This window comes from Balaenoptera ricei, chromosome 15 (genome assembly GCF_028023285.1).
Source record: "Balaenoptera ricei isolate mBalRic1 chromosome 15, mBalRic1.hap2, whole genome shotgun sequence".
Lineage (NCBI taxonomy): Eukaryota > Metazoa > Chordata > Mammalia > Artiodactyla > Balaenopteridae > Balaenoptera > Balaenoptera ricei.
Genome location: NC_082653.1, coordinates 85,138,750 through 85,153,569, shown reverse-complemented (window position 1 = coordinate 85,153,569; position 14,820 = coordinate 85,138,750). Strand labels below are relative to the sequence as shown.

Genomic DNA, 14,820 nt, shown 5'->3' with positions numbered 1-14,820 from the left:
TCCCTTCTCTCATCCTTGGATCTCATCTCCTAACCCTCTTTCTTGCTTCCCAGGGTTTCCGTGTCCCCAGCTCCTGTCCTCTCCTCCCTCAATCCCTGGCTTTCTGAATGTCTCCCTTCTTTCATAGGCACCTTACGCAGGTGCTCCTTCCCGACCTCTGTACCCTTTCCTCCTTACTGGTCAAGCCTCTGAAGTTCCTTCTCGTGCCAGCTCCCTCACCTGACGGTCCTGGGCTTTCTTCGTTGACAGTCACCTCCAGGGGGTACCCTGAGGAGCTGGGCTGGGAGTCCTGGTCCTCAGCCTGGGAAGTCGGTTGACGATTGGCCATGATTTCTCCCAAACTCTTCCCTTCCTCGACGCCTAGACTCTGCTTTGTCCCAGCTCTTCTTCTGGACTTGGGCAAAACACAAGTGGTCGTCCCTTCTCCGAGCTGCGGGGCAACTGGCAGTGGAGAAAAGCTCTGGCGAGATGCTATTGTCCACCTCTGCTGCCGAGCGCCACGGAGTCTGGTCCTTCCAATCAGGAAGGTCGGAAGCCTGTGACGTCATCATGGGTCATTCCAACCTGGCAACCAGTTTGAATGAAAACAAGTAACTGTCAGACCTATGTGTGCACTTGTCCCAGAGATCAGGGGTAAATGGTATCTCCTGCCACTGACCCAACCTCTGCCCGTCCTCCAAAACCCCCCTCAAGGTGTCCGGACCCCTCTTTACTGCTTCCCAGCAGGTGCGCTGCCCTCTCCCTGCTGGACTCTCCCCCTCGCTCCCATTCCTTTTCCACGGCCTGGTGGGAGAGTGGGGAGAGGGACAAGGAAACTTAGGGGAAGCAGCAACGGTTAAGCCTTACAAGAGTGAGATAAGTATGTAAAAAAAAAGATCCCAGGTGCCTTGACTGACTGGATTAAAAAGTTACGTTAAAACACGCAGTTTGGCAAAGCGCTTCTGCTCAATGTGTACTGACACTGTGTTCAGAATTCTGTACTGGGGGAGCACACGTCCGCCACCCTCAGGCACCTTTGAGTCCAAGAGCCATTTTGAGAAGCTAAAATCATAGAAAAGCACAGGTGCTCACACACCCTTCAAAGGGGGTCTACAAACAAACACAAAACAACAAAAAAGGGCACCTTTGGATTTCATGAAGTCCATGGATTGTCCAAAGCCTGCCCCTCGATTCCAATTAAGAAATTCTAGTCTACTTACCAAAATTTTGAGAATGTGGTATCACTGTTGACCCAGAAATTTCACTACCCGAATAAAAATGTCACGTGTACAGAAGACTAAATGGAAAAATCTCCAGTTCAAGACAGATTATTTTTCTGAATAAAAATGTCACATGTACAAAAAGACTAAATGGGAAAACCTCCAATTCAAGACAGGTTATTTTTGTATGAGGGTAGGAAGTACACGGTAGCCGAGATGCAGAGAAGAAAATAGCCAACTCAGGGTCATGCAGTGTCACTGGAAGCTTCTTCTGAACCTCCCAACTCATACTTCCACTCCTCCCCTGGGTGTGTTGAGTCTTGCTTTTCCTTCCTTCCTTCCTTCCTTCCTTCCTTCCTCCCTCCCTCCCTCCCTTCCTTCCTGCCTCCCTCCCTACTTCCCTCCTTCCTCCCTTCTCTCTTTTTTTATTGTGATAAAATATACATTCCATAAAATTTGCTCTTTTTAAGGGTACAGTTATGTGACATCAAGAATTCACATTGTTGGGTTTCCCTGGTGGCACAGTGGTCAAGAATCCGCCTGCCGATGCAGGGGACACAGGGTCGAGCCCTGGTCCGGGAAGATCCCACATGCTGCGGAGCATGTAAGCCCGTGTACCACAACTACTGAGCCCGCAAGCCATAACTCCTCGGCCCGCGAGCCACAACTACTGAGCCTGTGCGCCTAGAGCCCATGCTCTGCCACAAAGAGAAGCCACCGCAATGAGAAGCTCGCGCACCGCGCCGAAGAGTAGCCCCCGCTCGCTGCAACTAGAGAAAGCCTGCGCACAGCAACGAAGACCCAACGCAGCCAAAAATAAACAAAAATATTAATCAATAAAAAATTCACATTGTTGTACCACCATCCCAACCATCCATCTCCAGAATATTTTCACCCTATCAAACTGAAACTCTGTCCCTGTTAAACACTGACTCCCCTTCCCCTGCTAGCCCCTGACACCCACCCTTCCACTTTCTGTCTCTATGAATTTGACCCCTCTGGGGATCTCACAGAAGTGGAATCATATAACATTTGTCCATGTGTATCTGGCTTATCCAGTTAGCATAATGTCGTCAAGTGTCATCCGTGCAGTAACCTGTATTAAAATTTCCTTCCTAGACCCCAAAGCCAGTGTGGACAGTACACAGTGAGTGAGAAGGAAATAAAACCCTGGGTCTAAAGAAGTTCAGATGTATGCCAAATGCAATGGGAAACCGGTGAATGAGAGGTGTCGTGATCCAGTTTGCAATGAAAGGGAAAAGCTTTATTTTGGCTGCTGTATAAATGGATGGGGTGGGGTTTCAGCAAGAGTGGAAGTCTGGAGACCCAGATATGGTTGGGAATTTGTTGTGGTAGTACAGGAAGACGATGTCTGAGAAGATGGAGAGAAGCAAACAGGTTCCATGTACTTGGAGGGAGAATCAGCAGGGCTCATCGGGGGATGAGATTGGGGGGAGGTAGCGGGGAGGTATTTCTGTTTACTCTGTGTGCACGTGTGTGCTTATGCCTCTACTGCTGAGACTTAATTGTTTGTACAAAGAAACACCTTTCCTCTTAAAAGTGGAATTGTTAAATTTTCACTGTTTATACAAAGAAATATCAATCATTTAAAAATACATAAATGCTCTTTGTATCAATTAGAAACTTCCTTTTTGTGGATGAATAATATCTGTTGTATGAATATACACACTACATTTTCTTTATCCATTCATCTGTCAATGAACACTTGGGTTGTTTCCACATTTTGGCTCTGAATCTTGCTTTTGAATTATTGTTTGGACTTTGATGAGAAGTATCTCTGTTGTTCAGGGTGTGCCCAAAGTTTTATTTTGTCTTTTGATCACTTACATATTTTTAATTAGCCCAAGCAATGCATACGTAGAGTCAAATCAGTTCATCCAAGGTGCAGGGACTGTCTCTTTGGTTTGCACTCGTGGACTTTCTGAGATGTTGTAGGTCTCAGAGACCATGCAAAGAGCATCTGAGGTCCTCCAGAGCTGCCACAGCCCGGCTCTCCTCAGGGTCCGCACTGCTGGGAAAAGCACTGCTGCTTGAGGACCTGTGTCCCTCTGCTGTAGACTTTCCATTGTTAGGAGGCCAATGAGTTCAGATTTGCATTCATCATGCTTTCAACCATCACAGCTGATTGGGTCCTTCTATAACAAAACAGAAGTCACTCCCCTCTTGGTTAACAGGCTTTCAGATATTAGAAGGTTGGTATTCTGTCCCCGTGAAAATTTCTCTTGTATACTGTGAAATACCCTGATTGCTTTATCTAGTCTTCAGATCTGGATTTGCATAATCCCACCCCACCTCACCTTATCCAAATGTGCTATAGTTAGGTGGGACCCATCTTAAGATGTGTTGGTATGTTGTCCAAAACTGGCGTAAAGAGCCCAGATTGAATCTGATGTTGTAACTGAGCAGGACCCTGTGGGGCCTTCCTGGGATGGATTCTCCCCATGTCTTCTGCCTGCTTCTTGTCTTCAGAAAATTTTAGCCTCCTAGCCTTCTCTGAGTTCGAAACAAACAATTTAATCAGAGAAGTGAGAAAGTGCAAAAAGAAAGGAAAACAGTCCCAAAAGACCAAATAATATTAGTGTAGCCGTTAAACAAAGTCAAGGACCTTTAGTTCCTCCTCAAGGGCTGTAGATACTGTTCTGAGCCACGTCCTTGGAGCTGTTTTGCAGAGACTGAAACCCCCAGCAGGTGGAAGAAGTTAACTGCATGCTGCCCACAAGCACGTAGACCCCAGACCAGCTGGAACCAGAAGGTTGACGATGTTGACCTCACATTACCTCACCACCAACCAATCAGAAGAATGTCCACAAGCTGACCACACACCCCTCAACCTCCCCTCCCTCACCTCCCACTCTTTTATAATTCACTTTAAACATTTTTTAATTTTATATTGGGAGTATAGTTGATTTACAGTGTTGTGTTAGTTTCCAGTGTACAGCAAAGTGATTCAGTTATATGTATACATATACCTATACTTTTTCAGATTGTTTTCCCATTTAGGTTATTACAGAATTTGGGGGGTTTTTTCATCACTCTGTGTGGCTTGCAGGATCTCAATTCCCTGACCAGGGATTGAAACCGGGCCACGGCCGTGAAAGCCCGGAATCCTAACCTCTGGGCCACCAGGGAACTCCCTAGGTTAATACAGAATATTGAGTAGAGGTCCCTGTGCTATACGGGAGGTCCTTGTTGATTGCCTGTTTTATATATAGTTGTGTGTATCTGTTAGTCCCAACCTCCTGATCTATCCCTCTCCCCCACCTTTCCCCTTTGGTAACCTTAAGTTCGTTTTCTATGTCTGTGAGTCTGTTTCTGTTTTGTAAAGAAGTTCATTCATATCATTGTTTTAGATTCCACATAGACGTGATACCATATGATATTTGTCTTTCTCTGTCTGACTTCCTTCACTTAGTATGATAATCTCTAGGTCCATCCATGGTGCTGCAAATGGCATTATCTCATTCTTTTTTATGGCTGAGTAGTATTCCATCGCATATATGTACCACATCTTCCTTATCCATTCCTCTGTCGATGGACATTTAAGTTGCTTCCATGTCTTGGCTATTGTAAATAGTACTGCTATACATATTGGGGTGCATGTGTCTTCTTGAATGATGGTTTTCTCTGGGTATATGTCCAGGAGTGGGGTTGCTGGGTCATACGGTAGCTCTAGCTTTAGTGTTTTGAGGAATCTCCATCCACACTGTTCTCCATAGTGGCGGCACCAGTTTACATTCCCACCAACAGCCTCACCTCATCTTTAAACACCTTTCCCTCAAAGCCATTGGGGAGTTGGGGCCTTTTGAGCCCTAGATACCTAGACTCCTTGCTTGTTGCCCTGCCGTAAACGCTGCACTTTCCTTCACCGTGACCCGGTGTCAGTAGATTGGCTTTACTGCGTGTGGGCGAGTGGACACAAGTTCGGTTCAGTAACAGCGTGTTTGGAGACAAGCAATACTATCACCTCTCCTCCTGTCTTTTCCTCCTGTGGGTGCAGTTTAATATAACAACGGCTGTAGCTCTAGTGCAGAAATATCAGTAGAGTGAAGCAGAAGTGCTTTGTCAGTACAATCCTTTCGGCATGAGAGTCACGTGGAGAAAATATTACAACACAGATGCCTGGACACAGCCTCACAGATTCTAATTCCACAGCACTGAGCTAGGGCCTAATTTTAACTTTCTCAATTGACCTGCTTCTGATTTGGAAATCTCTGGGTGGGATGTGCCACCCAGGCTGGTGCAGTAGGGGGTCTTCAAGGCGTCACTGAATGACATAACCGGGAGGGAGGTGAACCGTGACCTGGATTTAACACAGGCAGCCTCTGGCAGGGCTGTGGCCAGGCCATGGGTCCACAACTGAGCGGACGTCTGTGTCAGCCTCCAATCCTCCTGCCAACGGGTCCGTGACAACCCCTCCGGCAGCCTGGTGCTGCTGTGGATAAGCAGCCCTGGGGTCGGAGTTCAGCCCAGGCACCTACCTAGTACATACATAGTGCATGTGCTGCTGAGGAAGCGGCCCTCTCCACCAGGAAGCCTGGAGCACACCCTCCCGTACAGCCCTCAGAGGGGCCCAACCCTGCTGACACCTGCATCTCAGACTTCCAACCTGCGAAAATGTCGGACAGTGCATTTGTGTTGCCTAAGCCCGCCAGTTTGTCGTACTTTGTGACGCAGCCCAAGCAAACTGTTACGGCCTCTATTTTGAATAAGAAGGAATTCACATGTGACGGTCACTTTCCTGCTTCCCCTGCCTTTATTTTTTTATTTTTATTTTTAAAGAATATTTATTTCTCTTAGGCTGCGTCGTGTCTTAGTTGCGGCACGCGGGCTTAATTGCCCCGTGACGTGTGGGATGTTAGCTCCCGGACCAGGGTTCCCAGGCTTCGAACCCCCGTCCTCTACATTAGAAGGCGGATTCTTTACCACTGGAACACCGGGAAAGTCTCTCCCCTGCCTTTAAATTAAGACGTGTCCCTGAGCTTCAAAGAAGAACCTGTCCTTTTCTGTTAGATGAGAAACTTGAGTTTTCTTCTTAAACGTTGCATTTCCTGGTTGTGGTAGATGTGTTAGTGTTGAAAAAAATGGTTGAGAGACTTTAAGAGGGGAATGATTTACAAATCCTAAAGATGGGTGCCAGTTATCTTGATAAAATTGGTATGTTAAGAGACCAAACATAAACAGGAGAAAACAGAGGCAACTACTTAGGAAATGAAGGATGGGAAAGGCTTCTTCAAGTACAGTGTCAAAGCAGATGAAAAGTATGAAGTGAAAGTGAAAGATTTGAACACAAAATATGTTGTTAAGTATCTGTATAACAGAATGTGAGAGTAAAAAATTAAGTTAAAAAGATAAAGAACAGGGATTGACAGATATACACTTGTATATGTAAAATAGATCAACAATAAGGACCTACTGTATAGCACAGGAAACTATGTTCAATATCTTGTAATAACCCATAATGGAAAAGAACCTGAAAAAAGAATATATATATTCTTACATAAATACATGTAACCGAATCACTTTGCTGTACACCTGAAACATTGTAAACCAGCTATACTTCAATAAAAATAGATAACTGACAAAAGAGGGAAAATACCTGTATTTAATAGAAACGGAGATACAAAAAGAGAAAGCTTTATATTGTAAATATCCATATATATGAAGAGATCTTAATGAAACCAAACTAAAATGTGGCCATTGCTGCTTCTAGTCAAGGTGAAATCACAGGGTCCAGGTTTACCCTCCTAGCTTAAACAACTTTAAAAAGGGGGAAATGTATGAAGTGACAGTTTTTCGCCTTTTGGAGAGAGGGGTGAGTCGTGAGAGACATCAGCTCCCCGCTGGACACCCTGTTCATTTGGATGACTCCGTACTTATTATTCCCTTTTTTCGAGCATTTCCTCAAGACAGCTTGTAATAGAAATACTTCCAGAGAGTGTCCAGGGCAAAGTACAGGGCAGGGGGCTGGGGAGCCCAGCATGCTCTGGGCTGAAGGGATAGAGTGAGGTGTTGAGGTGGGCACAGCAGCTGGGGTTCACAGGCCACCCCAGTCTTCTGCTGAGACCCGGTCAGTGCACGTGGGTGAGGTGAGAACTGGAGGCCTGGTGGCGGGCTGACGGGCGCACTGCCCACCCAAGGTGCTTCCAGGGTACTCAGTGTAGCTGACGTCTTTACCTGGTGACAATGGAAAACGCGAGAAATGCGCCCTGGAGGTTTGCCAGGTTCAGGCTCAGAGGAGGCGTGGTCGCTGTCATTCCCACACAAGCAGCATTTCATCGGTGGGAATTCAGGCAGAGGCCACAGTCAGCAGCAGCAAGAACCGGAAAAGACCATTCCTGGCTCTAAGCAGCCATTTCCAAGAGCAATTTTGGAGAAGCACACAGTTTGTGCAGGATTAATTTAATGTGGCATTTCAGCTGGGGAAATCAGGAATGGGTTATGTGCTTATTCATTTGGATGAGTCATCACTTCTTATTTCCGTTTTTAGAGGATTTCCTCAAGACGCTTGTCATATAAATACTTCCTCTGTCCCTTTCATAAGTATCTAAATCTTTTTCAAAGCTAAATCAGTCTCTTGCCAGCATTACAACCCAGGAATGTTTTTGTTAAGGACCTGAGAGCTATCTACTTTATGTCTCTGTCACCAGGGGAGTTTAGGCTAGGTGTTAGGCACTTTGCTCTGAGCTGTAACTACCTGCTTGTCGTAGAGATAGGAGAAGTTGTCTTTCTCCTTTGGATAAAGGGTATGAACTAGCATGGACAGCCACCGAGATGACCAGGTGATTTTAGGATGTACTCTGAAAGAATGTATGCCATTTTTATGGTGTTGTCAAGTCTTTTCACATGAGACAAGTTCCCGTTTATCTTGAGGACATGTATGCAACAGATTTTATCTGCTGAGCTATAAACAAAAAAGGTGAGGTTGATTTCATTTGCACAAACATTAGTGGTTCGCCTGTGGTGCACAACACAGTCTGGTTGAATGGCTATTCAACAGTAAAACCGTTTTATTTATTTCTACATTTCTGGAGAGGATTTTCTCTGTTGGCGGGAGATTTTATTTTTATTTTTTTTGTTAGTTAATTACTTCATTAATTAATGAGACTGCGCTGTGCAGCATGCGGAATCTTAGTTCTCCAGCCAGGAGTCAAACACGTGCCCCCTGCAGTGGAACCTAGGAGTCGTACCCACTGGACCGCCAGGGAAGTCCCTGGAGATTTTATTTTTAACTTTTCCCCTAGCAGCTTTTAAGAAACAGTTGGCCAAGAACACAGTTATATTATTTCACCCCCAAAATAGTGATAAATCATTACCCTTATGATTCCATTTTTGAAAAATGATATTTTTACCTAACATAAACAATATCCTCTTTAAGAGGTAAGATCCCAGGTATCTGTTTTCTTTTTTCGGTTTCTGTGTACCGTCTGATTTTCGTATAGTTTTTAATGCGTTGGTTGTGTAATCTAAAAAGCTTAGGGGCTTCCCTGGGGGCGCAGTGGTTGAGAATTTGCCTGCTGATGCAGGGGACACGGGTTCGAACCCTGGTCTGGGAAGAACCCACGTGCCGTGGAGCAACTAGGCCCGTGAGCCACAACTGCTGAGCCTGCGTGTCTGGAGCCTGTGCTCCGCAACAAGAGAGGCCGCGACAGTGAGAGGCCCGCACACTGCGATGAAGAGTGGCCCCCGCTTGCCGCAACTGGAGGAAGCCCTTGCACAGCAACGAAGACCCAACACAGCCAAATAAATAAATAAATAAATAAATAAATAATAATGTTTTTAAAAAAAAATTAGAGCACTTAAAAGATATTTATAAATAAATAAATTAAAAGCTACAATTTCTGTTTTCTTTTCCTTCCGTGGGTAATATTAGTCTGTATCATGGCTGGGCATTTATTGTATTCTAGGATTTGAATGAAAGTTGTAGCGTTTCAGTTAAGCGAACATGATACACTCCTTCCCCTCTCCTGGTGGTGGGGGAATCTCAGATGTAACCTGAAATGTCTGAGGGCAGGGAAAGAACCAGGGACCCTGGAGGCCATCCCACAGCCCCCACTTGAGTCCACACCTTTCCTTGATCGCTAACAGGAGTGAAGACGAATGGGCAATTGAGGCCCTGGTCCAGGCGGCCCACCCTCGCAGCACAGGAGCTCTTCACCGCCAGATGAGCTGGAGACATTTAAGACGCTCACTAACTTGACGGCGCGGAGACTTCTGGGAAATAGAGTCCTGGTGCTTGTCCCGCTCTCCGGGCGGGCTTTGGCAGGCGGACTTCCGGCGTCTTCCTGCGCAGGTGCGCCTTCATGTTTTGTGCGTGTCGGCGCACGCGCACCGTCGCCGCGTCGCCCTCGCTTCCCGTGAGTGCCCAGGTCACCGCTGGTCGTCGTTTCCACGTCTTGGCCTTTGGAGGGCCAGGATTTCGGGGCTTGCGTAGCTGGACGCCGTCCGGCCCGTCCGCAGCTATCAGGAGCGGGCTGTGCGGGCGAGGGTTCGCGCGTGCCGGTGGGAGGCTGGAACTGGGAACCCCGAGCGCGAGCCGCGGAGCAGGCAGGGCCGGAGGGGCCGGGCGGGAGGCGGCGGCGCAGTGCCCGACCGTCTGCAGCGCGCGGCAGAGCGAGGTCCCGAGAGGGACGTGGGCCTGAAGGAGCTTGTGCCGTAGGCCCAGAGCCGGCTCCTCGGGCCCAGTGGCCTTGTGAGGCGGAGAAGAGGGACCCCTGGAGAGGAGCGCGCCGGAGGAGCAGCCCCCGGCCCGGAGCCTTGGGAGCCCGGGGCCGGTCAGCGAGTCCCGACGGGGTAGGTGGTGCGTCTTCGGGCCTGCAGGCGGTTGTAGACCCTGCGGCCCTTGGAGAGCTGGGCTCGGGTGAGCCCGCCCCGGGCCCCGCGGGAGAGCGACCGGGAGGGTTTGACTGCTTCCCGGAGGTGGAGGGGTCGGGCTGGAGGGCAGGGCCGGCTGCTCCGGATGGGGCTGCCCTGGGACTTGTGAGTTCCGGGTGTCCTGGGGGAGCAGGGGCCACAGGCTCGGCTGGGACGTGCCGCGTCCACCCCTCCCTGCAACCACGATCCTCCTCGTCCTTCTCATCCTCCTCGTCCTCCCCCTCCTGTCGGCGTCTGGGCATCTCGCACGTGTCTCTTAAAGCTGGTCAGCACGTTGGTTGTCTAAGCGTCCGCTGCCCCCCTGGGTTGTGCCCCGTGGAATCGCACAGTGTAGTTAGTGCAGGATGAGTCTGCAAGGCTTTTGTCCTGCTTCCTCGGTTGAGGAAGGAAGAGATTGGGCCTGAGAAGGGAGGTGACTTGTCCCAGATCCTCACCGGGTGTGCACGTGGGGTCGCTAACAGGACTCAGAACTCCTAGGGCAGGTGTTCTGTCCACTTAAAGACAGTTTTAATAAAAGAGTTTTTTGAGCGTCGCACTTCAGTTTGTACAAATAATTGAAAGACTGAAACGCACCTGAGTGTATCCCTTTACTCTGGGTATCCTGTGGATTTTCTGATCTTAAGTTGTTAACAGACTTAGGAGAGATAAACTTTTAGCATTTTTTAATCTCATATTTAATGACGGAAGTTTATTTTAATAAGATTCAATGTACACTCGGTACTGAAAAAAAGTATCGCCCCAGTTACCACAGTCACGTGGGAGTTACAGACCTGAGGGTGGTTGCTCCCTCCTCATTCTAACAGGCCCTTCTGAAGGTGAAAGGGCGGGTCTCCCACAGGTGTCTCTTGTGGAGCCCGAGACAGGTGCTCGTGCACCCTGAGCCCCTTCATTCGTAGCTTCACTACCTGCGTTTTCCTTCTCCAGGTCCGCCTCCACTGTCACAGTCCTGCACGTTGTTCCAAGAGCATCGGAAAATGAATCAGTCTCTGGTGAGTTTTGCTGTTTACGTATTGCCTTGCTGCTCTTGTTTTGTAATAACACCTTGGGAGACGAATAGTTCAAAATTTAAAATGGGAAAGTAGAAGTAGGTAAAAGATGTGGCTAGACAAAGCGTAGAGGAACAGGTCAGTACCAAGTGTTTCTGGCAAGTTCTACGCGCAGATCCCACGATCCTCTTATAGCCACAGTACAAGCCTCGGGTTCTTGACATTTGTGGCAAAATACCATCCCTTGCTTGACTTACATTGTCCTGCCGAAGCACTTTTGTTCTCGGGCGTGAAAGGTTCCCTTGAGGATCCTGCTGTAGGCCGCTAGCCTTCCTGAGTGACAGCCCCTAACGTGTTGACATTGGTGCCTTCCTTGTGCTTCCTGTAAGCCGAGAGCATGCTGTCCAGGGAGCACTCAGTGCATATAACTTTTCTGTTCAGTACAACACTGTTGTCCCGTAGGTACATTGTTTTCAGTGCTCAATCCAGGGATGCCGTGAGGATCATCTGGAGGAACTGCCTTGTCACCCTTCAAGTAAATTTCCCTCTTTGTCTCTTACAATCTAACAGGGTCGCGTTACAGACCACGTAGTGATGTCTCTGGCAAAGATTCCTTATTTCCCATCTGAATTTTATCGTGCAGCCTGCGGTCTTGGTTCTGCCCCTCCCCGGACCCTGATCCGGTTGAGGTGACCTGTCATCCAGCATACAAACCAGTGGAGATTTGCCAGTCCTCACTTCAGACCACTGTCACCTTCCCATCTGCAGAGTCTCCTATGTTGGTTTCTGTGACAGTTCTCTCCTTGCTCTCTTCCTGACGGATTCTTTCTTCCATCCTCTTTGTGTGTTGTCTTTTTACTCTTGGTTCATGACTCTTAAAGCTGTCTGATCTCACCCTCTGGTGCTTTTCACCTCCAGCTCTGTCAGTTCTCCCACCTGGACCAGACAGATGCCTCTGTCCAGCCACTTGCCAGCATCTCTATGGAGTTTGTCCAAAGGGCACCTCAAATGACTAGATCCAGTAGATCCAAAAATGATTATTTACAGCTCCCCCACCCCTTGCCTTCTCCTTTTGTCCCTGCCGGCTCATCGTTGCATCATCCAGCCTGTCACCCTACCCAGAAAAATGGGTTCATTGTAGAGTCCTTCTCCATCCTCTGTTAGCACGTTGTAGTGTTAGGCTTGTTAATGTCGTATTCTAAACGGTTTTTATTCGTTCCTCTTCATCCCATACTTGCTACCATTAAAATAGCTTATTTTTTCATTTCTGTAGTTACAGAACCTTTGTTTCTGTGCTGCTACCTCTTTCCTCCACCAGCTCAAGTGTATTTTCCACGCTGAGTATTTCTCCTAAAATATGAATCACAGCAGTTTGTCTCCACGTGGGAAGCACTTTAGAGGTTCCCTGGGTGACTGGACAAACGAGGCTGCCGTTCTGTGGAGCTGTTAACCCTCGAGCCCAGCACTGGGGGGAGGTCGTAACTCGCTGCTGATGCGTTTGGATGGGTGTGTGGGGTGAGATCCTGCTCGGAGAGGCTTAGGAGAGAGGAGTGGGAGAACGGGGTTTGTTGTGTTCTTAGCTTTTTCAAGACGTTTTGCTGTGACGGGGAAAAGAGACCTTGGACAGTAGCTGGAGTAGGAGCTGAGGTCCGGGGCGGGTGTTGTGTCGTGTTGTGCTGTGCTGTGTTGTAACGGGAGAAACAACAGCGGGAATGATCCAGTAGACGCGTGTGGGAGCCGGGAGAGCTGCGGCCCGGGGTCCTGGCGTGGGGAGGGGGTGGCAGAGCTGGGGTGCAGGTGGAGAAGCCCTCCGATGGCTTCTCTGTTCTCAGGGAAGCAGCTGCTCAGCTGAGGGTGAGGGTGAGGTTGGGGGTTGAAGGAGAGGGCAGCGCTCTGGGACCCCATGGACATTTTCTGCTCTGCTGATGGAAGTATCCCCAGAAGAAGTGTCCTGCTTGCCTCGCTCTTGGCTTTGGTGACCCTTCACACCATCTAGTTTTGTTGTTTTTTTTTTTTGACGTAAACATCAAATGTCTTCAGGTTCTGCATGTGATCTTAAGAAGTAATTCTCTGCTTCCAGGAGCTTCTCTTCTCCTCAGGGAAGGCACTTCACAGACGTAATTATAGGAGAGGACGAGAATCCTGCCCGTCGATGCGTAGGGAACTCCAGAGTGCTGACATAGCAGAGCCTGGTTATATTTATTTATTTATTTATTTATTTTAATTTTTATTCATTTATTTATTCATTTTTGGCTGTGTTGGGTCTCTGTTGCTGCACGCGAGCTTTTTTCTCTAGTTGCAGCGAGCGGGGGCTACTCTTCGTGGCGGTTCGCAGGCTTCTCATTCCGGTGGCTCCTCTTATTGCGGAACACAACTTTTAGGCATGCGGGCTTCAGTAGTTGTGGCTCGCGGGCTTAGTTGCTCCGCAGCATGTGGGATCTTCCCTGACCAGGGTTCGAACCATTGGCAGGCGGATTCTTTTTTTTTTTTTTTTTTTTTAATAGTCCAGGTGTTTTAATATAGCAAAACAACTGTATATTTGTCAGCTCTTTTCTTGCTGTGTAACTCGTGAGAGCACCTTGACTTAGGAGCTTTTTTGAGAATTTGTTACTTTAAAAATTTCTATTTATTATAAAAATAGATATTAAAGGACACAAGAAGGAAGAAGATTCCCCTTAGTATCCTCATTTAACTCTTCAAACATTCCTCTTTCCTTCCAGCCTGGCTAATACATATACGAGGTAGCAGTTCTAATTAGAGTGTATATTTTTGTGTGTGGGCCTCGTACTTTTCTCAATAGAAGAGACTCCCTGTACCTGTCAAGGCCAGAGAGGAGCCTGTTAGTTCTGGATCCTATCCCCTCTCACCTTCTCAAGGTCTTTTTTCCTGAATCATCCATTTCTTCCTCTCAATTGAATTTCTCACATTAGCTTGTAATATGCTCTTATATCTCAAATCTTAAAAAATTCCTCTTTTGACCTCAACATCCCCTTTAATCATTATCCCATTTATAGTCTGCCCTTCACAGCAACACCTGTTGAAAAATCTGTGTCTTGTGCTGTCTACACCTATCACCAACACTTTCTCCTTGACCTGGCAGGCGGATTCTTAATCACTGCGCCACCAGGGAAGTCCGAGAGCCTGGTTTTAAATGCATTGTCAGAGCACGTGGCTCAGTGACTCGGGGAAGGGTGACAGCCCTCAAGTGACCAGGACTTGGGTAGCTGCAGAGGTTGGCAAGTCTCTCAGAGCAGCGTGAGGTGGGCTGGATGAGGCTCCTGAGGTGCTGGTAAGGACCGCCTTCCTTAGGATGTGGGCCTCCTGTCAGGACCAGCGGGACGTGACTGCAGGCGGACCCTGAGGTTGACTGAAGAGCCTCCCCTGTGTGCTGGTTTTGCTTTCATCCTGTGGAGAAAGTGAAACCTTGTAATTGGGACAGTGAGTCACCTGATCAAAAGATGTCATGTGTAGAGACTGTGGACGGCATGAAACGCGGGGTGGGGTACGGTGGGTCAAGTCAGGGGGACTCTGGGCTCCAGCGCGATGCCCGACAGGAAGGGGCGAGGCCGCGGCGTGTTCCCGTTGGTCCTAGGCCCCGGTAAACAGTATGGACGTTCCCTTGGGGATTTTCCTTAATCGCGAATGAGGTTGAGAGCGTTTTCACGTGCTTAGAAGCTGTTTCTTCTTTTTAACTGATAGACAGATTTTAGAGCAGTTTTAGGGTTACAGGAGAGTCGAGCAGA

At 48.1% G+C, this 14,820-nt stretch overlaps 1 protein-coding gene across 12 annotated transcripts in view; it reads left to right on the top strand.

The window, feature by feature from the left end:
* The window catches only part of ZNF12 (zinc finger protein 12), a 52,107-nt gene that overhangs the window by 24,108 nt on the left and 13,179 nt on the right, over positions 1-14,820 (top strand). For 6 of the 12 annotated variants that reach the window (XM_059896229.1, XM_059896228.1, XM_059896230.1 and 3 more), the window contains one exon: positions 11,016-11,080. In XM_059896229.1, coding sequence (XP_059752212.1) covers positions 11,016-11,080 — 65 coding nt within the window. Of the gene's footprint in view, positions 1-1,669; positions 2,844-9,305; positions 9,511-9,627; positions 10,011-11,015; positions 11,081-14,820 lie in introns of those variants that run through there. The other 6 variants (XR_009497499.1, XR_009497500.1, XR_009497498.1 and 3 more) reach the window with 3 other exon arrangements.